We start from the raw sequence: 23,255 nt of genomic DNA, 5'->3' as shown, positions 1-23,255 counted from the left end.
AGCCATCTATTGATCTGTTGGTTAAAGAAAAATAAATCTGAGCACAGGATAAAACCCAAAGCTGAAAATTTAGGGCAACTCTGCATAGTTAAGGATATTTCCGCATCCTGATGCTTAATATTTCACCACATCTTCTGAATATAAGTTAGTATGTTTTAATGTACCTATGAACTAAAATTTTCTGTAAAACTGATTTAATAGTTTTGCATAGGTCTAGCTTTGTGACATCATCAGGCATAATTGGTCAATCACATTTTCCCTTTCAGGCAATGGTATAATAAATATGTGCAATAGTTGCACACTGTCTGTATGTTTAAATACAGATTGGGTGGCTTCAGAAATGGCCAATCATGTGTTATGCCCATAGTTGAAGGCTGAAGACATTGTTGCATATTCAGGGCCGAACTTTACTGGCCCCTTGATGCCGCAGGTTGCGGCGGGTGGGGTGGTGCCGGTAAAATTCTGCGAGAGGAGGCCCGCCTCGAATCCCGACGTTGGGAATGGTCCGCCGCATATTACTGGCGACGGAGGGACCTCGGTGTGGCCCCACTGCCGCTCAGTGGCGGCACCCCAATTACCATATTCAAAACTGTACTTGCCTCTGCAGATTATGCAGCCTGCCGCCTCTCGAAGCACACTTCCGAATTTTACGTTGAACGGGCGACCGTCACATGCCATCCCGTTCACAACAGAAAAGCCAGCGGCTCATCAGAGGCAGAAGTTTTCGCTATGGAAGGTAAGTTCAGATATTCAGGGGTCTCACTCTACATACTGGAAGTGAGGAGGGAGGGGGCAATATCCAGGGGTCTCATTCTGCAGATGTGTAGGGAGCCACTGTGATTCCCCCTCCATAATGGCTGGCAGCTCTGTGCCATTGACTGCCTCTGTCAGTGAAGGAGCAATGGTGGTCGAGTCACTCTGTATGTGAAGAGAGTGCCAGAGACGGTAGGCGTGTGAAGCTTTTATATCTTGTGGGCCAATTGATGCAGCTTGTACAATCTTTATGTGGTCATGCGGTGCCACTCTTAGTTGGAGCTAAGATAGGCAATGCCATGCCATGCCATGCCACATAGCTGCTGCTTGAAAGCACCTGATGTACCACTCAATATCAATGTCTGCCCTGTCAGGAACCTTCGAAGAATTGAAGGAACCGAGTTGAATTGCTACTTGAAGATGGGGATGTTTCACTTTATATTCATTGATGCGCTTTTTAAGACCACAGGCAAAACCAACAGGCAGATGCAGCCCACATAGAGGCCCCCGGTCGTGAGCAGCAGCACCCAAGGAGAGCTCACCACTACAGATCACCGCGCACCTACAGGTCCCACATGACATACCTGCAGATGTCAGTGCGCTAGTGTCAGAGGCGACTGTGGATGTCGAGAGAGACGGTGACACACCTCTGTGTCCTGCTGAATGATGGCCTGCAGGCAAGGGACTTTGGGAGATATCCTATGCCTATGGCCCTCAATGTGACAGCGGCTCTCAATTTTTACGCCTCTGCACCAATTCAGGGGCCCACCGGAGACTTTTGTGGGGTCACACAGTCAGCAGTGCACCACTGCATCAGGGAGGTCACCGATGCCCTGTTCTGGAGGGCTGGTGACTATATCCGCTTCACAACGGACCCTGAAAGCGAAGCCCAGAGGGCCACTGGTTTCGGCTCCATCACGGGATTCCCACAGGTGCAAGGGGTCGTAAGTTGGACCCATGTGACCATCAAGGCTCCTGCCGGGCGACCAGCTGAATACGTAAACTGAAAGGGCTTCCACCTTCCACTCAATCAATGTGCAGCTCGTTTGTGATCACCGGAAATGATTCATGCAAATCTGTGCCCACTTTCCAGGCAGTTGCCATGACGCCTTCATCCTGCGCCAGTCGCAGCTGCCGTTGCTGTTCACTGGGGTGGCTTCCTGGAGGTAAGGGCTACCCCTTGCATACATGGCTCCTGACACCAGTGAGACACCCCAGCACTGCTGTAGAAGAGCGATACAATGCCAGCCACAGAGCTACAAGACCCACCATTGAGTAGGCGATTGGCATGGTAAAAACGCGATTCCGCTGCCTAGATAGATTTGGTGGTGCCCTGTAGTATGAGCTGGAAAGGGTAGTTCGCATCGTTGTTGTCTGTTGTGCTCTGCACAACTACACACTCAATAAGGGGGTGGCCTTGCAGGATGAGGCGAGACATAAGCAGGACTCATCCTTGGACAATGAGGACGCTGAGGATTTACAGCAGGAAGGGCACATGGGAGGACAGAGAGCATCCAGGCACCACATGCAGGGCGAGCAGTGAGCTAGGGATGCACGGCAACGCCTCATTGATCAAAGATTCTCCACGCCATCGTGGGCTCCGCATGCCACACGGCATTCTCGTTCACCTGCTGTGCAGCAGTCCACATCTGCAACATCTTTGTCTCCGCCATTACTGGCAGCAGCATACTGAGCCATTGCCCATATTACTGCATCCGTGGAGACGCACATGAGTGATACTGGCATAGCAATGATGTTATTCCATACATTGGCAATTCTGAAAGGCAATGATGTAATGGGAGGAGCCACGATCGGTACATGCTGGCACACTTCATTCACACAGTAAAAGCACATGTTCGTGAAGGTGATTTTTGTTTTCAGCCTTTCTACATTGTTGTGTCACTCATGCAGACCCATTTGTGTCACAATGCTTTTTGGAAATGCTTGCGGACGTTCCTACGTGGTGCCACTTCTGCGTGAGCAGCCTGTCTGTAGGAAGGCTGCTGATATGATTGCCCTTTGGCTGTGGATGACTTTGGCAGTCGTACCCTGTGCGCACAAGGCCTCGAGGGCCCCGACTGGCTGAGTAAGTGATCGTTCATCCCCTTCCGGTATTGGCCCCTTTGATGCAGGATGGCCCAACGGCTACTCACCTCCTCTGCCATCTCCAGCCAGACTGCCTTGTTCAGTCAGGAGGGCCTCTTCTTACTATTGCTGGTGAAAAGGACCTCCTGCCTTGCCCGCACAGCCTGGAGGAGAGTGACCGTGGGCTTCACTGAACTGTGGGGCCAGCCTAGAGTATCCCTGAGCCATCCTCGACTTTTGGTGTCACAGACCTGAAAGTTAACTCTGCTTCGTTCTCCACAGATGCTGCCTGACTGGCTGAGTTTCTCCAGCACATTCTGCTTTGCTGCCAGATTCACCTGCTGCACAACTGTCAAAAGGTTCCTCACTGCGCTGGATGTCCCACCTCTCCCCACGTAATATGGGGCGGGGGCGTCGCGTTGTAGGGATGCTAATGAGCCCCCGCGCGTAATATTGCAGGGGCGCGGTGGCCGCCGCTGAATGCGGGCACCCCGCAGAGTTCACAGCACGCCGCCGTGGAGCTTGGCGCGCATATAAAATTCAGGTCTCACCAGAGGGCTTCCAATATAATGTTCATAACTTGGTTGGAAAGTTCCTTTATCAGATAACCAGGATCTGAATGCATTCTCCATCAGGGAACATAAGTATATTTGTTTTTTAGATTAGAGTAAAAAAAATCAGTGCAAACTACTAAAACTATTGTAGAAAACTGGATAATCATGAAGTATTTTAATAAATTATATGAATTGCTGTAACATCTTTTAATATAACTGACATATTCACATGTGATGCCTTCGATATGAATATATTTTTCACTGAAAAAATTTGACGTAAAATAGATGGGTAATTTATACAACAATTTACACAATCACACGATGTCACAGAAGGCTACGGTACGATACAAAAATTATTAGCCAAACAAAAGCTATAGAACATTAGAACATTACAGCGCAGTACAGGCCCTTCGGCCCTCGACGTTGCGCCGACCTGTGAAACCATCTGACCTACACTATTCCATTTTCATCCATATGTCTATCCAATGACCACTTAAATGCCCTTAAAGTTGGCGAGTCTACTACTGTTGCAGGCAGGGCGTTCCACGCCCCTACTACTCTCTGAGTAAAGAAACTACCTCTGACATCTGTCCTATATCTATCACCCCTCAACTTAAAGCTATGTCCCCTCGTGTTTGCCATCACCATCTGAGGAAAAAGACTCTCACTATCCACCCTATCTAACCCTCTGATTATCTTATATGTCTCTATTAAGTCACCTCTCCTCCTCCTTCTCTCTAACGAAAACAACCTCAAGTCCCTCAGCCTTTCCTCGTAAGACCTTCCCTCCATACCAGGCAACATCCTAGTAAATCTCCTCTGCACCCTTTCCAAAGCTTCCACATCCTTCCTATAATGCGGTGACCAGAACTGCACGCAATACTCCAGGTGTGGCCGCACCAGAGTTTTGTACAGCTGCAGCATGACCTCGTGGCTCCGAAACTCGATCCCCCTACTAATAAAAGCTAACACACCATATGCCTTCTTAACAGCCCTATTAACCTGGGTGGCAACTTTCAGGGATTTATGTACCTGGACACCAAGATCTCTCTGCTCATCTACACTACCAAGAATCTTCCCATTAGCTCAGTACTCTGCATTCCTGTTACTCTTTCCAAAGTGAATCACCTCACACTTTTCCGCATTAAACCCCATTTGCCATCTCTCAGCCCAGCTCTGCAGCCTATCTATGTCCCTCTGTAACCTACAACATCCTTTGGCACTATCCACAACTCCACCGACCTTCGTGTCATCCGCAAATTTACTAACCCACCCTTCTACACCCTCATCCAGGTCATTTATAAAAATGACAAACAGCAGTGGCCCCAAAACAGATCCTTGCGGTACACCACTAGTAACTAAACTCCAGGATGAACATTTGCCATCAACCACCACCCTGTCTTCTTTCAGCTAGCCAATTTCTGATCCAAAGCACTAAATCACCTTCAATCCCATACTTCCGTATTTTCTGCAATAGCCTACCGTGGGGAACCTTATCAAACGCCTTACTGAAATCCATATACACCACATCCACGGCTTTACCCTCATCCACCTGTTTGGTCACCTTCTCAAAAAACTCAATAAGGTTTGTGAGGCACGACCTTCCCTTCACAAAACCGTGCTGACTATCGCTAATGAACTTATTCTTTTCAAGATGATTATAAATCCTATCTCTTATAACCTTTTCCAACATTTTACCCACAACCGAAGTAAGGCTCACAGGTCTATAATTACCAGGGCTGTCTCTACTCCCCTTCTTGAACAAGGGGACAACATTTGCTATCCTCCAGTCTTCCGGCACTATTCCTGTCGACAATGACGACATAAAGATCAAGGACAAAGGCTCTGCAATCTCCTCCCTGGCTTCCCAGAGAATCCTAGGATAAATCCCATCTGGCCCAGGGGACTTATCTATTTTCACACTTTCCAAAATTGCTAACACCTCCTCCTTGTGAACCTCAATCCCATCTAGCCTAGTAGTCTGTATCTCAGTATTCTCCTCGACAACATTTTCTTTCTCTACTGTAAATACTGACGAAAAATATTCATTTAACGCTTCCCCTATCTCCTCTGATTCCACACACAACTTCCCACTACAATCCTTGATTGGCCCTAATCTAACTCTAGTCATTCTTTTATTCCTGATATACCTATAGAAAGCCTTAGGGGTTTCCTTGATCCTATCCGCCAATGACTTCTCGTGTCCTCTCCTCGCTCTTCTTGGCTCTCCCTTTAGATCCTTCCTGGCTAGCTTGTAACTCTCAAGCGCCCTAACTGAGCCTTCACGTCTCTTCTTCTTCCTCTTGACAAGCGCTTCAACTTCTTTAGTAAACCACGGCTCCCTCGCTCGACAACTTCCTCCCTGCCTGACAGGTACATACTTATCAAGGACACGCAGTAGCTGCTCCTTGAATAAGCTCCACATTTCGATTATGCCCATCCCTTGCAGTTTCCTTCCCCATCCTACGCATCCTAAATCTTGCCTAATCGCATCATAATTTCCTTTCCCCCAGCTATAATTTTTGCCCTGCGGTATATACCTGTCCCTGCCCATCGCTAAGGTAAACCTAACCGAATTGTGATCACTATCACCAAAGTGCTCACCTACATCTAAATCTAACACCAAATCCAATGTGGCATCGCCCCTGGTTGGCCTGTCTACATACTGTGTCAGAAAACCCTCCTGCACACACTGGACAAAAACTGACCCATCTAAAGTACTCGATCATTATACTTGCACAGAGAGACATTTTGCCATTCTGCCCCCTACTTTAAGAAAGCTATGTTAAAGTTCATTTGGTGGTTACTACTATGACTATATACTTCAGGTAGTTCAATAAAGCAGTATTTGTACCTGTATTTGAGGTGAATAGGGAAATACCATGAACCCCTGGTAAGATCACATTATGGGGACAGGATAAATTAGTTTTGTCCATTTACAATACAAAGTTTGGGTGATAACATGTGAATCAAGTCAAAATTATTTAACCATTTTAGTTTTAATTAGATTATGACCTCATAACTTCTTATCCCACATTTGTATATACCTAATTCTGCCACAAAGTGATGCTAAGAGTTGTATAATTACATGTAAACTTTATTTATTTTTTCATTCATGGGATGTGGGCGTAGCTGGCAAGGCCAGCATTTATTGCCCATCCCTAACTGCCCTTGAGAAGGTGGTGGTGATCTGCCTTCTTGAACCGCTGCAGCCCTTGGGGTGTAGGTACATGTCATGCAGACCCCCACCTGCCAAGAATGAGGCATATTAATTTTGTCATATGAACATTGATTTTAAACTGGAGCGAGGAAATGACTTGTTAAACAGATCAGCCGTGGCTGGAAAAAACATTTACATACTAACAGACAGTGCTTGTGGAGACAAAGGACCATTCCCTGACACATTCAACCCACTATGGACTTTGATCAGCAGACATTGAAGCTGAGGAAGCTCACATTCCAGGATGACTGCTAAGATGGCCAAATCCACAAACAGACATGGTCAAACCAGCTAGTCACATGACTAACCTGCTGGGCAACCTGAGTTTTTTTTGCATTTTACAGGTAGTTTGAGAGAGAGAGAGAGAGAGAGACTGTTTGCTCCTGGACTGCGAAGACCTCTCCTGTCTGCTCCCATCTCTTTCTCATGGAACTCCAAATCAAATGAAGACGTGAATCTCAAGAGATAAAAGTCTCCTACATCGAACAAGGTTTAAGAAGAATATTGGGCCCCAACGAAAAGCAAGATCTACGTACAATCAAGGACTCTACAGTGAGCTCGAAGAACAGTAACCAATATCAGATATTGCCTCAAACCTTTCCACTTTATTTCTTCTGCTCTTTTCTGTCTCTGTCTGCATGTGTGTTTATCACATATGCATGCTAGTGTGGGCGCGTCGTGTATCTGTAGGCATTAACTGAATTAGAGTTTAAGTTTAATAAAGTTCAACCTTTCCTCTTTAAACCTAAGAAAACCTGTTTGGCTGGTTTCTTTGCCTTATAATTGGAAAGCAGCGAACAAGGATTCACCAAGGGGGAGCTAAAAAAAATGGTGTGTTTAAAATAAAACCCTGTTGCGATAAGACCTGATGAAGGCTGAGAGGGAACCCTTGACCCCTTTCTTACCTGATCATAACAGTACGCAAACAGTGCTGTTAGGAAAGGAGTTTGACCCAACAACAGTGAAGGGACGGCGATATAGTTCCAATCAGGATGGTGTGTGCCTAGGAGGGGAACCTGCAGGTGTTGGTGTTCCCGTGCGTCTGCTGCCCTTGTCCTTCTAGGTGGTAAAGGTCCCGGGTTTGGAAGCTGCTGTCGACGGAACCTTGGCGAGTTGCTGCAGTGCATCTTGTAGATGGTACATACTACTGCCACCGTGCGTCCGTGGTGACTGGAGTGAATGTTGAAGGTGGTGGATGGGGTGCCAATCAAGAGGGCTGCTTTGACCTGGATAGTGTTGAGCTTCTTGACTGTTGTTGGAGCTGCATCAGTCCAGGCAAGTGGAGAGTATTCCATCACACTCCTGACTTGTGTCTTGTAAATGGTGGACAGACACTGGGGAGACAGGAGGTGAGTTACTCGCCTCAGAATTCCTAGTCTGCTCTTGTAGTCACAGTATTTATGTGGCTGGTCCAGTTCAATTTCTGGTCGATGGTCACCCCCAGGATGTTGATAGTGAGGGATTCAGTGATGATAATGCCATTGAACATCAAGTGGAGATGATCAGATTGTCTCTTGTTTGAGATGGTCATTGCCTGGCACTTTTGTGGTCCAAATGTTACTTGTCACTTATTAGTCCAAGCCTGGATGTTGTCCAGGTCTTGCTGCATCTGGACATGGACTGCTTCAGTATCTGAGGAGTCACGAATGGTGCTGAACATTTTGCAATCATCAGCGCACATCCCCACTTCTGACCTTACGATGGAGCGAAGGTCATTGATGAAGCAGCTGAAGATGGTTGGACCTAGGACCCTATCCTGAGGAACTCCTGCAGTGATGTCTTGAGACTGAAATGATTGACCTCCAATAACCACAACCATCTTCCTTTGTGCTAGGTATGACTCCACCCAGCGGAGAGTTTTCCCCCGATTCCCATTGACTCCAGTTTTCTTAGGGCTCCTTGATGCCATACTTAGTCAAATGCTGCTTTGATGTCAAGGGCAGTCACTCTCACCTCACCTCTTGAGTTCAGCTCTTTTGTCCATGTTTGAACCAAGGCTGTAATGAGGTCAGGAGCTGAGTGGCCCTGGCGGAACCCAAACTAAGCATCAGTAAGCAGGTTATTGCTGAGCAACTGCCAGTTGATAGCACTGTCGATGACCCCTTCCATCACTTTATGTCACCATAGTGACCATCAGACTGTCAGGCCTATAATGTATGGTTAGTTTGAATAATTATCATATATTACTTGAACAGGGGAACTTATTTTTAAGTGTTATAAATGGGGTAAATAGGCATTTACAAATGGGTGACAAATGGCTCTTTAGCCTATCTCAAGATCAAAGCCTAGTTACTGATTTTGCAATTCATGCAATTTTTGTGTACTTGTTGATTGACAGACTGATTCTTGTGAGCACATCAGACTGAAGGTTATATTTGTGACCAAGCCACACATAGAATGAAGCATTATTGGTAATATTTTGTTTTCTGACCTGTGATAGTTCCACCAATGAGGGCCAAAACAAGGGTTGCACCCAATCCAGCAGCTTGGTATCCAGCTTGTTCAATAGCCGTTCTTGTTTCCGGGAAAGTTAAATGAAGACTGACAAAAATAATGTTAGACATTAGAAGTTTTGCTTATTACATTATTAAAAGCTTGTATGATTAGTTATCAACTTTCAGTGGATGAAATCCCATTTTTCTCTTCTCTTCTCTTTAGCCCCCTCCTCTGAGATCAATTAATAGGTACCAGCATGATTCCTCCATCACCTGAGAGGATGGACTCATTTGGGCATTCGTTTCTACTGAAGCTGTCAGTACAGACAAGTCCAAGGTGGAGTGTTTCATCACAAGGGAGGAGGAAGGCCATTCAACTCAGTTCATCCACCCGCAAAGAACCTTAAGTCCTCTATTTCCGCATCCAATTGGTCTTTAAGTGATTTAAATCAGGGATAGTCAGCATGGATATGTTAGAGGACAGTCATGTCTTACTAACTTAATTGAGTTTTTTGAGGAAGTAACAAGGAGGATTGATGAGGGTACTTCCTTGTTACTTCCTCAAAAAACTGTGCAGTGGATGTGGTCTACATGGATTTTGGCAAGGTCCCGCATGGCAGACTGGTCAGTAAAATGAAAGCAGGGGACTGTGCCAGGTTGGATCCAAAAATTGGCTCAGGGACAGGAAACAAAGGGTAGTAGTCCACGGATGTTTTTTCAAATGGAAAGCTGTTTCCAGTGGTGTTCCACAGGGTTCAGTGTTGGGTCCCTTACTGTTTGTGGTATATATTAATGATTTGGACTTAAATGTGGGAAATTTGCTGATGACACTGCAAAGTGGTCACCAAGTCTGCGTTTTGTCTCCCCAGTGTAGAGGAGACTGTATACTGAGCAGTGAATTTAGCACGCTAAGTTGAAAGAAGTAAAGTAAATCAATGTTTCATCTGAAAGGGGTGTTTTGGGCCTTGAGTGGTAAAAAGGGAGGAGGTAAAAGAGCTGGTACTGCATCTCTTGCACCTGCATGGGAATGTTCCATGGGAAGGGGACTTGGGGGTGATTGAAGAGTGGACCAGGATGTTGTGAAGGGAATGGTCCCTTCAGAATGCTGAAAGAGGAGGGACGAAAAAGATGTGTTTGGTAGCCACATCATGCTGGAGGTGGCAGAAGTGACAGAGGATGATGTGTTGAATATGGAGGCTGGTGGGGTGGAAAGTGAGGAACCCTATTGTGCTTCTGGGAGGGAGGGTAAAGGGTGAGAGCAGAAGTACAGGAAATGGAACAGACACAATTGAGGGACCTATTAATGACAGTAGTGGGTGAATCCTTGATTGAGGGAAAAAAAGACATATCAGAAATACTGGTATGGAAGGTAGCATCATCAGAACAGATATAACGGAGTTGGAGAAACTGAGAGAATGGAATAGAGTCTTAAATGAAGGGGGATGGGAGGAAGCGTAGTCGAGGAGCTGTGGGAATCAGTGGGTTTATAGTGGATATTGGTCGATAGCCTATCCCCAGAAATAGAAAAAGTGAAGCCAGGGAAAAAGGAAGAGTTGGAGATGGATCATGTGAAGACAAGGGAGGGGTGGAAATTGGAAGCAAAGTTTTTGAAATTTTCCCATTCAGGCGAGAGAAGTAAATGGCACTGATGTAGTCATCAATGACTAGTAAAAGAGATGAGGTTGGGGACCTGATTAGGACTAGAACAATGCATGTTCCACACATCACACAAAAAGGCAAGCATAGCCAGGGCCCATACGGTTCCCGTAGAAACTCTTTTATTTGGAAGAAGTGAGTAGAGTTAAAGGAGAAGTTGCTAAGTGCGGGAACAAGTTCAGCTAGGCGGAGGAGGGCAGTGCTGGATGAGGATTGGTTGGACCTCTGTTCAAGGAAGAAATGGAAAGCACTCATACCAGATGGGAATGGACTTGTAAAGAGATTGAATGCCCTTGGTGAAAAGAAGATGGTTAGGGCCAGGAAACAGTAAACTGCTAAAATGGCAGAGGGCTTTGGAAGGTTAGGGATGTAGGTGGGAAGAGACGGGACAAGGGAAGAAAACATAGAGTCAAAATAGGAAAAAATTAGTTCTGTGAGGCAAGAACAGGTTGAAACAATAGATCTACCAGGGCAGCCCTATTTGTGGATCTTGGGAAGGAGGTAAAGTAGACTGTGTGGCTTTGGGGGGGAACTATAAGGTTGAAGGCTGTGAAGGGAAGATCTCCAGAGGAGATGAGGTCAGTTACAGTCTTGGAAATGATAGCTTATTGTTTGGTGGTGAGGTCATGGTCCAAGAGAGATAAGAGGAGGTTAGTGTGCAGCCTCCACTAGGTAAAGGTTGGTTTGCCAAACAACAACATTGTTCTCTTTATCAGCAGGTTTGATAATTTTAGGGTTAAACCTGAGAGAAGAGTGCTGCAAGTTCAGAGGGAGATAAGTTAGTGAGGGGAGCAGAGAAATTGAGATGGCCAATGTCACACCAGCAGTTCTCTATGAAATTATCTATTAAATTTCCCTGTTTCCTATTGTTTGAATACTCCATCCCCAATTTGTTATCTGCAAGTTGACATTGTTCACAGCTTTTGGTTTAACTTTTGCATTGTTTGAAATGCAGAACCCAACAACACACAACAGATTGTATCCCTTAACAAAACTCACCCTTTTCCATATACATTTTTGCTGGCCATTGCTGCTGCAATTACACCAGCCAGACCTCCAATTATTCCAGGCATACCATGAAGATTATGTACACCGCACGTATCATGTATGTTCAATTTAGATGCAAAAATTGGCTAGAAAAAAGAAAAAGAGCCTTTAGTGGAATAACTGATTTTATTTTCTCTCAGAAAAGGAAACATTGATTTGTGTCACAAATGGGAATCTAACATTTTATAATTTAAACAATCCCTATTCTACATTAGCACATTGAAGAATGAGCAAGGCTGAGATCAAATGAAGAGGACAGAAATGAAAAAGTTTAAAAATGTTGGAAGAACACAGCAGATCAGCCAATGGGATTTTTCAGCAGAATCATTTTGCTAAACACCTTGCTTGTGTCTGAAAGTGGAATCATTGGGATGAAAATTGGAAGAATTCTGTAAGGGCTGGGCAATCTGCTGCGCCACATTACTACCCAGGCAGAAAAGTTCAAAATGACTTCCCACTCCCTTATTTCATCCTTTCTTTGATATCAACATTGAATTTAACAATTTCAGTTTTGCTCTTCCTCAATTATTTTTCCTGCCAAATTCTTCCATCAAAATCGACTTCTCTTTCCATTTTGAAGCCTTGTTTAACCAACCTTTTGCCTTTTTCTGACACCTGATAATCCTTGGTATTCTATTAAATCTTCTTACATTTTAAAATCTATTCACAGGTTACTGAATCTATTAGCCACGTCTTGATAAAAGTGGCTTGTATTATTTATGTTCATGACCTCTACCTGTTATTTTCTTTGTCACACTTGGGTCACTCCTGTAAGAGGCTGTGTCCCTTCTGTTCAAATGAGAAGTCCCATCCAATCTGTTAAAATGTCTTTCAGATACTAACTGACCTGGTGTAAATTTCCAGAAGTAAACATGTATTTATTTTTAATGCAAAGAGATAAGATTTCCTTGGAGCTGCTCCCAATTACCGTAACTTTACCAGGGGCTGAATTTTCCCAGCCCTATGGTGACAGGCTGGGAGGTGGGGGGATAGGGGGGGTTGTTGGTAATATGGTGGGGGAAGAGGACGAGTGGGAAGCTCAATGTCTTCCAGCTACCATGGCATATTACCAGCAGTGGGAACCTCAGCAGCACAGCCACCTACTGGGTAGCCAAATGAGCCACTTAAGAGCCCAATTAAGGGCCATCTCTTGCTCCTGCTGGCATTTTGTCCACAGGTAAACCCAGGCGGCCTCCCAGCAGGTTCCGCGGTGGGCCCTCCTTAAAGTCCGCTCCATGGCCTACGAGGGGGCCCCCCAGGAGCAATGGCTACCCCTGTTGCTGAGACGCCGCTGCTGTGATATGGCCCCCTCCCCCCACAACCAATCACCAGGGCTTGCCTGCCTGGCCCCGGCTTGCTCAAAGCAACTTACCTTCTCTTCGAGGACACCTCATCATGGAGGTGCTCTTTTCCTTGTGCTGCAGCCTCTGCAGTGGCCACAGCTACCAGTCAAGCTGCTAAACTGTTGGCACTCTGATTGGGCCTGTTAATTGGCCGCTGCTGGTAAAATGCCGCCCCAGGGTCCCACATGCCCATCAGCGTGAATTGACTCTTGCTTTTGGCCCTGGCAGCAGGGTTTGATCATCGTTAGCAAGATTCAGCCCTAGAAGTGTAACAGACTTTGTTTACACATGTAAATGAAGTTTCCGCTGCAGTTCCAGTGATGTTAAGACAGTGGAGTGGGAACAGCACATTGGAAATTCCTTGCCCATTTTAAATGAACCTGCAAACAAGTTTTCATTAGCTGACACTAATCACACACCAATATGTTTCAAAAGGAAGCATGGGGACCTATGAATAAAAGCTACAGAACAGTATTTCCATCCTTTTTTCCCTGTCTCCTTCATTTTCAGTCACATAAAAAAGAAAGTAATTGAACCATATTTGATGAAAAGAAAATTAGTGTTACTGTGTTTGTCATTGGATGTAATATAAAAGTGATGGAAGGCATTTTGATTTTTTTTAAAGTTAATGTAAAGTAAAATTGGGTGAGTGTAAAATCCACAGCTGATCCAATCAGTTCCGAGCTGAATGGGTTAGGTTAAAATTACCCTAATTTATGTCATGACTTATTGGTGAAAGAACCAATAGAGGTTACCTTGATAGTCAATCGGGAATAGTTGTAAATATCTAAGTGTAATTCATGAAATCAGCAACAGAGGCTTTAAATAATGGGCCAGAATTTGATGGAGTATGGCATCTCATGACAAGCGTCATGAATTGGAATCTTTTCAGGTCGTTTTTTTTTGCTGCAAATTTCTGTAAAATGTAAATTGATAATATGGTGACATCAACGGGACATCTGGGACCTTCTAAATGATGGGGCCAACAGTTAATCTCCTTAACCAAAGAAATTTAAGGATAAAGAAACAGAGAAAATGATAGAAGAAAATAAGGTGATTTTGTGATGGAATATAGGTATAATAGGCTTAATTAGGTAGAATTTAAATATTGTTAATATATTATACCTTTTAGAATTAAAGATTGAATAAATGGTCAGTTTTCAAGACTCACTGAAATTCCCCTTTAAGAAGGTAGAGTTAGAATTTCAAGGACCCTGTTATAATGAAATGTGAACCAGAAACACCTTTGAAGTTGGGAAATCCATTTCAGCATTTCTGTTGCCAGGGACTTGGAGGGGAAACACACATTGTGTGTAAAACGGAGCCATAAATTTAATTAGTTGATACTGTTTGTAAAAATAGACAGATTGACTCACAGAGTTCAAGCTACCATTAAAAGTCAATTGTACATAATAAAATAATAAACTAGAAAAGTGCTTACAAAAACAGATGTCAAATAAAGCCAATTATAAATATTTTGACCAGATAAAAGCTCACAAACTTCAAGAGCAGGGGAATTCCAGCAAAACATTAAGTGGTGATGTTAGTTAATAATATTCCCATATATGGGTCTTGAAAGCAGGAAAAACACACACAGAAAGGTAACACCTATATGCTGAAAGGTCAGATGATATCTTAGAAACAGTATAAACATAAGGGTAACTGAAGCTAAAATTAGAAGTGTTGAATCCTCCTCAATACTTCTCACCCTATGGGATACACGAGGAATTTAAGATAAAAGTTTACTTGAAATTTTGATGGATATTCTAAGATATTTTGCTGTCACATTAGCAAGGTTAAACTTTTGGTTTCTATGTTAGAAATAAGATTATGTGTTACATCTCTTCGTAATATTTGATATTGTGATATACTTATCCACTTAAAAGTGTATTGCATGTTCAATTATTAAATAAATATATAAAAGTTAATAAATCGTCTCATGTAGTATTCTGTATACAACTACAAGAACCCCCTCTCTGTGTCTCTTTAAGTGGAGAGATACATATAGAAGAGAGTTTCCCAGACCCTATAATATCTGGGATATTTATGACTTAGCCATAATTATTAAAAAATAGGCTATCTGAAAGATGGTAATATTCTCTGTTAGTTTTCTTTCTTTGAGGGAAAACTAGTTCAATTCTTTGGACCCAAATAAATGTCTATAAGAATTTGTCTGGTTTGAACTTAATTAAGGGAGATTCATACTCCTGATTTGGTTTAGTCCCTATAAGGGGTTAAAGTCATAAATAACTTCAATTTAGAATTAAATTAGATACAGTTGCTACCCAGGTTAATAGGGCTGTTAAGAAGGCATATGGTGTGTTAGCTTTTATTAGTAGGGGGATCGAGTTTCGGAGCCACGAGGTCATGCTGCAGCTGTACAAAACTCTGGTGAGACCGCACCTGGAGTATTGCGTGCCGTTCTGGTCACCGCATTATAGGAAGGATGTGGAAGCTTTGGAAAGGGTGCAGAGGAGATTTACTAGGATGTTGCCTGCTTTGGAGGGAAGGTCTTACGAGGAAAGGCTGAGGGACTTGAGGTTGTTTTCGTTGGAGAGAAGGAGGAGGAGAGGTGACTTAATAGAGACATATAAGATAATCAGAGGGTTAGATAGGGTGGATAGTGAGAGTCTTTTTCCTCGGATGGTGATGGCAAACACGAGGGGACATAGCTTTAAGTTGAGGGGTGATAGATATAGGACAGATGTTGGAGGTAGTTTCTTTACTCAGAGAGTAGTAGGGGCGTGGAACGCCCTGCCTGCAACAGTAGTAGACTCGCCAACTTTAAGGGCATTTAAGTGGTCATTGGATAGACATATGGATGAAAATGGAATAGTGTAGGTCAGATGGTTTCACAGGTCGGCGCAACATCGAGGGCCGAAGGGCCTGTACTGCGCTGTAATGTTCTAATTCTAATTCTAGAAAGAGAACTAAAGAGAGGGAAAGAATGACCAGATTAAGAGAGAGAGCAAAAGGAAAAGCAAGAAAAAATTGAAACATTTTAAACGTGAAAAAACTCTGAATAATTTACTACCTGCAGGAGTGAGGCTCTAAAGTTTCAATTCTCTTTCTGGGCCTCCGAGGTTCAGTATCATGTCAGGACCATAATTCATGTCATAAACAGGGTCCTTATGAAATGAAATACCAGCCCTAGATATTTGCAATAAGTTTCATTTGTAATTACAGTGAAAATCCAGGAACTCTGACATTCATGGGAGACTGACAGTGAGTTCCTGTTTTTGAGAGACGAAAGGTGGAGCGGCGCAAATCATCCAGCAATTTGCGGCAATTCGCAAATCATGGCCTATCTCCTCTTTCCTACAAATTGCTGGCTTTTTTATACATTATTAATGGTAGGCGCCGTGAACTCACCATTATTTTTCCAGCAGTTTCTGGACTAATATCAGAATTAAAATGTAACCATTGTGAAATGGTTGTGGATCTGTTTGTTTATTTAATTGGCTATTTAGCAGGTTTGGAATGATGTTAAATGTTATTTGCAGCTGTTATAATTGCAATTATATTTTTCTAAAATTAGATGTTACAAGAAAATATCTGTGTAAAGTTTACAAAAATGCACAATTTTAATGATATTTTTTAAAGAGAAAATTAGTTTTAAATTTTTGGTGAGATTGTATGTTTTGAATTGTGTTGCACATTGTTCATGTATATAGGGTTTTACTCTTTCCTTCTTTGGTTTTATACATAGACAGATCTTCACCTTGATCAATTGGTACCAAGCCAAGGCGAGAATAGATGTTTCCCTAAAAACAGAGGTTCAATAATGCAAAAGTCAAAACTTACTGTCAGATATTTAAATCCAACTGTGGAGATTATTCCAGCTATAAACCCAATCAGCAGACTTCCAAAGGGATAGATCATCATGTCAGCAGAGGTTCCAGCAGCTACACCACCAGCCAGGGTAGCATTCTGTATGTGAACCTGTGCAAAGGAAAGCAAACAAAGCTTCATTTGAGAAACAGCACACCAATACTTACTTGACAAATGTTAAAATCAGTGCAATTTGTAGGAGTCAATCAGATGAAAGGGTTGCCTTAAAGGATATCATTTTGGAAAAAGTGCCTGTCAGATTTATTTTTCTTTGATTAAGAAATGCCAAAAACTACAATATTAATTAACACCATAAAAATGTGAATATCTAAGAACAGGATTAAAGATTATATGCCTGAACATAAATAATCTAAATTCTTTATATGGATTTAATTAGTCTACAAATTAGGAGGTTGACATTGATGTGTTTTTAAAAAATCATTGGAGGCACTGCCTCATCATGTGTATTAATGCTCGGTGAAGTTCATGACTGAAAACTACAAACTATTAATGCTAAATTTAAAGTCTAACTGAAGTCCAACAGAAGTAAATTCCACAGAAGTTTCATCTTCAGCTGGAATGGCGTTAGTCTTGTGTTAGAAATTATCACCTGGCAACCCAGACAGGGATTCATATCTACCAAATCCTTCCCTTCCCAAACTCACCAAGATTGAATACTGAATGCTGCACTGTTGCAAGACTAATACAAGGGAATATTGAAACTAATGATATGCCAAAAACTCCCAGAATTCAGCCTATGATGAGCAGATTTGCAGATTTGAATGACAGCAAGGTTTAGGATTTAGGATTTAATTTTCTGAGCGGGAGTGGGATGTTCCCCTGATTACATTTGCTGTTGTGACTACTATAAATGGAATGACTCCTCTTGGTAATCAACAGCTGAGGTTTCTCACTTCAAGCAATAATAGAAATGGAAACATGAATTTTTCCAGCTCGCCGCCAATCTCGGCACCGAGCTTCATAAGTGGCGCGGCACACACATGAGAAAATGTCGCGGAGGCTCATTTATATGGCCGGGGCGGTCGGCCTGCCCCCAATGACATGGAGGGGGCAGGCGCTCCATTCCCAGTAATGGCGTCCGGCGCCACTGCGCAGGCACAACACCATTTTTAAAGGGCTTCCAGCCCTTCAGTCCAATTTAATTTTTTAAACTAACAGGACCTGAAAAAGTTATTAAAAGTTTCTATCCCCTCTCCCATCCCCCCAATGAATAAACAGTTTATTAGTTGCCCTCTCACCCTCCAAAAAAACCGACGTCCTGATCCCGACCTTTCCCCCCAATCCCCAAACTTTATTAACTCTGACCTTTACCCCTTCCCACCACCCCCTAGACCAATCGGGAAGGTTTCACCCAACTCCCCATCCCCGCCCTGAAAACTTAACTCCTCCCCCCTCCCCACCAGTGTCTGCCTCGGATCTCCAAATGGAGTTCCGAAGATGCAGGAGTTCCGGCAACTGGCAGTTGCAGTGGGACGGCCAGTATGACGAGGTAAATATTTATTCATTAATTAAGATAAGTATATGTATTTAAATAAAGTTGCCATCGCCGAGCAGCAGGAGTGCCACAAGGTCTCGCCGCTGCTGGTGATATGGGGTGGTGCCTTCCCGGCACGAGGCCCCTGTAGGCCTTTCCTGGAGGTATTTTGTGGACTTCCCTGCCATGACCCCTGGTGCTGGAGGGCTGGTAAAATCCAGCTTATAATTTCTATGAGTCAATTAACAAAGAAATTCTTGTATCAGAAGTTGCCCTAACTGGAGAAGACTAATATGATGTCCTGGTGCAAAATAGAATCAGTAATTATGATGAAAATAATAAATATGAAAATATTCATTCTCACCATGTCCAATTTTCCTTTCTTATCAACCAAGCTAGAGAAGGCATATGCAGTGAGCACACATGCAGCCAATGAGTAATAGGTATTGATGATGGCTCTGTACTGCCCATCAGGGCTTTCTACAATGGCAGAGTTGAAGCTTGGCCAAAACATCCATAAGAAGAGAGTACCTATAAAATATTTAGAACAATCTCTAGTTATATATTGGGGCTTTAAGAAAAGATCTATGTGGCAAATAGAAATCTTAAAATTATTGGTTACGTTCATAGACTGAAGATTAATTGCTTATGTTAATACATCTATATTAAAAAATACAATAAAATAGAACAGCAGATGCACTTTTAGTATTGGGCATCACATGATTGTGTAAAATGTTTTGTCACCACTATCTAGAAACACTCCCTCCAACCAAAAAATTAAGGATTCATTACTTAAGTTCATAAATATTGTTTAAATAAATGATTGGTAGGGATCTGGGTTGAAACCCAGTTCAGTCAGATTGCATAAAAGTCTTCTCTGTCTGCAGACTATATGAGGTTAATTTGGCAGTATCAATTCCGTTTGCAGAGAATATGGGCCTACAGCACACAAAATTCCCTAATTTGGTACAAATTAGCACTAAATTAGCAATCTTGCAAGATTGTGGAGTGGGAAATTAATAAACATCATATTTTGATGTAGTAGATGGCACTCTTCTGAGGTTTGGGTTGAGACACTGTTAGGTTAAAATAGGGGGACTATTATTCTGCATGTAATCTTCAAATCCTGTTCTGGAAGTGCTGGATGCTGACACAGCCTAACTAAAATGGAAGTGTTCCATTCTTCAGCTCATGTATCCCTCACCATAATGAACACAACATTTATTTAAAAACTCTAAAACAAAATAAATAATTAGAGGGTCTTAAGATGTTTGAAATACAATATGTATAGACTTCTGGGACCACACTTGAAGTTATCAAAGATAAACAACAAGAACACTTGCATTTATAGCGTCCCTTTCCTGTAGTAGAATGTTCCAAGGTACTTCAGAGGAGTGTAATCAAACAAAAATTGACACAGAGCCAAAGAAAGTGACATTAGGAGAGGTGACCAAACGCTTGGTCAATGAGGTAGGTTTTAAGCAGCATCTTAAAGGAGGAGAGAGAAGTGAAGAAGCAAAAAGGTTTGGGGAGATAATTCCGGAGCTTAGGGTCTAGACAGTTGAAGACATGGCTGTCAGTGGTTGGATGAAGGAAGTGGGGTATGTACAAGAGGTAGGAATTGGAGGAGCGCAGAGTACTCGGAGGTTACAGAAATTCAGAGGGATGAGGCCATGGAGGGATTTGGACACGATTATGAGAATTCTAAAATTTAGGCAACAGAGTTGGGACGGAACGACGCATGGAGGAGATTGTAGAGGTAGGGTTGAGCAAAGCAGTAGATCAGAAATAGGATTTTTGCTAGTTAGTGCAAATTGTGCATCTTATATTCTAGGTGTCCTCGATTATTTTATAAAACAGCTACCGTGAATTGTGCGCTTTAACTTACCAATCATAGCAAATAAATCCGAATGGTACACAGATCCTTCATTTTCATGGCCACCTTTCAAACCTGGCCTGTATAGGACACGAGTAACAGCCAGACCAAAGTATGCACCAAAAGCATGAATAGTCATTGATGCACCAACATCTTTGGCCTATAAAAGACCCAAATATTATCTGTTACTTTATCTAGATCAGTGAAAATGCATACAACTCCAAATTACCTTAACCAAATGAAAAGCTGCCTTTGTACCCCTAACTTATCCACAGGCCCTTTAGAACTTTGAAATAAAAAACCGAAACTGCGAGAAATACTCAGAAGGTCAGGTAGCATCTGTGAAAAGAGAAACAGAGTTAACATTTCAGGTTTCCACAGATGCTGCCAGACCTGCTGAGTGGTTCCAGCATTTCTTGTTTTTATTTCAGATTTCCAGCATCCGCAGTATTTTGCTTTTATAACATTTCAGGTTGATGACCTCCACGGATGCTGTCTGACCTGCTCAGTATTTTCAGCATTTTCTATTTTTATTTCAGATCTCCATGATCCACTGTATTTTGCTTTTCCCTTAAGAATTTTATTAGTTTTGTCACTGTGATTTCTTCAGTGCATTCATAAAATATTTGCATATACTCAAGCATCTTGTCACAATATTTTTCTTTGGATCGTAGAATAATACTGCACAGGAGGAAGCAATTCGGCCCACAATGCCTGTGCTAACTCTTTGAAAGAGCTATCCCAATTAGTCTCATTCCCCTGCCCTTTCCCTATAGCAATGCAATTTTTTCCCCTTCAAATATTTAGCCATTTCCCTTTAGAAAGTTATGATTGAAATGGCTCCCATCACCCTGTCAGGCATTGCATTCCAGATCGTAACAACTACACTAAAAAGAAACTCTTTATTTTGCCTCTAGTTCATTTGCCAATTACCTTAAATCTGTGTCCTTTGGTCACCGACCCTCCTGTCACTTGAAACAGTTTCCCCTTATTTAGTCATCAAAACCCTTCATGATTTTGAACACCTCTATCAAATCTCCCCTTCACCTTCTCTGCTCTAAGGAAAACAACACCAGCTTCTCTAATATAAAATACAAACAGAAAGTGTTGGAAATACTCAGCATGTCTGGCAGCATCTCTGGAGAGAGAAGCAGAGTTAACCTTTCAGGTCTGTGACCTTTCATCAGAACAGTGCTGAGCATTTCCAGCACTTTCTATTATTATTTCAGATTTCCCGCATCCGCAGCATTTTGCTTTTATCGCAGCTTCTCTAATCTCTCTACGTAACTGAAGTCCTGTTTCCCCGGCAACATTCTAATAAATCTTCTCTGGACTGTCTCTGAGGGCTTGACATCCTTCCTAAAGTGTGGTACCCAGAATTGACCACACTACTCCAGCTGGGGCCCAATTATTAAAGATTTGGCATAACTTCCTTTCTTTGGGTGGAATGTATCTGGGAAAGTTGAAGTTCCGCTGCCGGGAGTGAAAACGGGGGCCAACTTTGCTTTGGCGGATGGCGGGACCCTGGGGCAGCATTTTGCTGGCCAATTAACAGGCTGCCGCTGGGGTGAGGACGGCGGCCCGCCCCCAAGCGGTACCGACCCAATCAGGGGGCTGGAGGCTCAGCTGCCTCAGCAGCACCACTGCTAACAATGGCCAGTGCTGAGGCTGCAGCTCCAGGATGAGACTGCCTCAATGGTAAGTTGCCCTCAAAGAGGAGGTAAATGTCTTAGGGGAAGCTGAGGCCAGGCAGACAGGCCCGGTGATTGTGGTGGGGATGGAGGGGGGAGGTGTGGGGGTGGTGGTGGTGTGGTGTAGATACGATGGCAGCACTTTGGGCGCAGGTTTGGCCATTGCTTCGGGGGCCCCTCCATGGGCCATGGAGCGCCCATTAAGGAGGGAACAACCCCTGCCTGGAACCTGCTGGAAGGCTGCCAGGGTTTACCCTGCAAAGTCCTCCTTACTAACATCTGGAGGCTCATGCCAAAATTGGGAGAGCTGTCCCACAACGGGTCAAGCAACAGCCTGACATAGTCATACTCACGGAATCATAGCTTGCAAACAATGTCTTAGACGCCATCATCACCACCATCCCCTGGATATGGCCTGTCCCACTGGCAGAACAGCCCCACCAGAGGTGGCAGCACAGTGGTATACAGTTTGGAAGGAGCTGCACTGGGAGTCCTCAACATTGACTTCAGACCCCATGAAGTCTCATGGCATTAGGTCAAACATGGGCAAGCAAACTATCCGCTGATGACCATGCCCTCCTTGGCTGATGAATCAGTGCATAATGTTGAACACCATTTGGAAGAAGCACTGAGGGTAGCAACGGCACAGAATGTACTCTGGGTGGGGGACTTCAATGTCCATCACCAAGAGTGGCTCAGTAGCACCACTACTGGCCGAGTTCTAAAGGACATAGCTGCTAGACTGGATCTGCGGCAGGTAGTGAGGGAACCAACAAAAGGGAAAAACCTACTTGACCTCGTCCTCACCAATCTACTTGTCACAGATGATTCTGTCCATGACAGTATTGCTAGAAGTGATCACTGCACAGTCCTTGAGACAAAGTCCCATATTCTGTAAGAGGATACCCATCATCGTGTTGTGTGGCACTACTACTGTGCTAAATGGGATAGAGTTCGAATACATCTGGCAGCTCAAAACTGGGCATCCATGAGGCGCTGTGGACCATGAGCAGCAGCAGAATTGTATTTAACCATAATCTGTAACCTCATGGCTGGCATATCCCCCACTCTACCATTACCATTAGGCTAGGGGACCAACATTGGTTCAACGAACAGTACAGGAGGGCACTCCAGGAGCAGCATGAGATTTCAGCCTGGTGAAGCTACAGCACAGGACTACTTGCATGCCAAACAGCAGAAGCAGCATGCGATAGACAGGGATAAGCGATCCCACGACCAACGGATCAGATCTAAGCTCTGCAGTCCAGC

General features: G+C 43.5%; 1 protein-coding gene across 2 annotated transcripts in view; it reads right to left on the bottom strand.

The window, feature by feature from the left end:
• The window catches only part of LOC137358419 (ammonium transporter Rh type A-like), a 44,601-nt gene that overhangs the window by 6,000 nt on the left and 15,346 nt on the right, over positions 1-23,255 (bottom strand). For both annotated transcript variants that reach the window (XM_068024383.1, XM_068024376.1), the window contains exons 4-8: positions 20,308-20,455; positions 18,784-18,950; positions 16,898-17,035; positions 11,703-11,836; positions 9,044-9,153 (exon numbers count right to left, since the gene is read on the bottom strand). In XM_068024383.1, coding sequence (XP_067880484.1) covers positions 9,044-9,153; positions 11,703-11,836; positions 16,898-17,035; positions 18,784-18,950; positions 20,308-20,455 — 697 coding nt within the window. The remainder of the gene's footprint in view (positions 1-9,043; positions 9,154-11,702; positions 11,837-16,897; positions 17,036-18,783; positions 18,951-20,307; positions 20,456-23,255) is intronic.

Source organism: Heterodontus francisci, chromosome 3 (assembly GCF_036365525.1).
Source record: "Heterodontus francisci isolate sHetFra1 chromosome 3, sHetFra1.hap1, whole genome shotgun sequence".
NCBI classification, from domain to species: Eukaryota; Metazoa; Chordata; class Chondrichthyes; order Heterodontiformes; family Heterodontidae; genus Heterodontus; species Heterodontus francisci.
The sequence above is the reverse complement of the archived record's forward strand: the minus strand, read 5'-3'. Positions and strand labels throughout refer to the sequence as shown.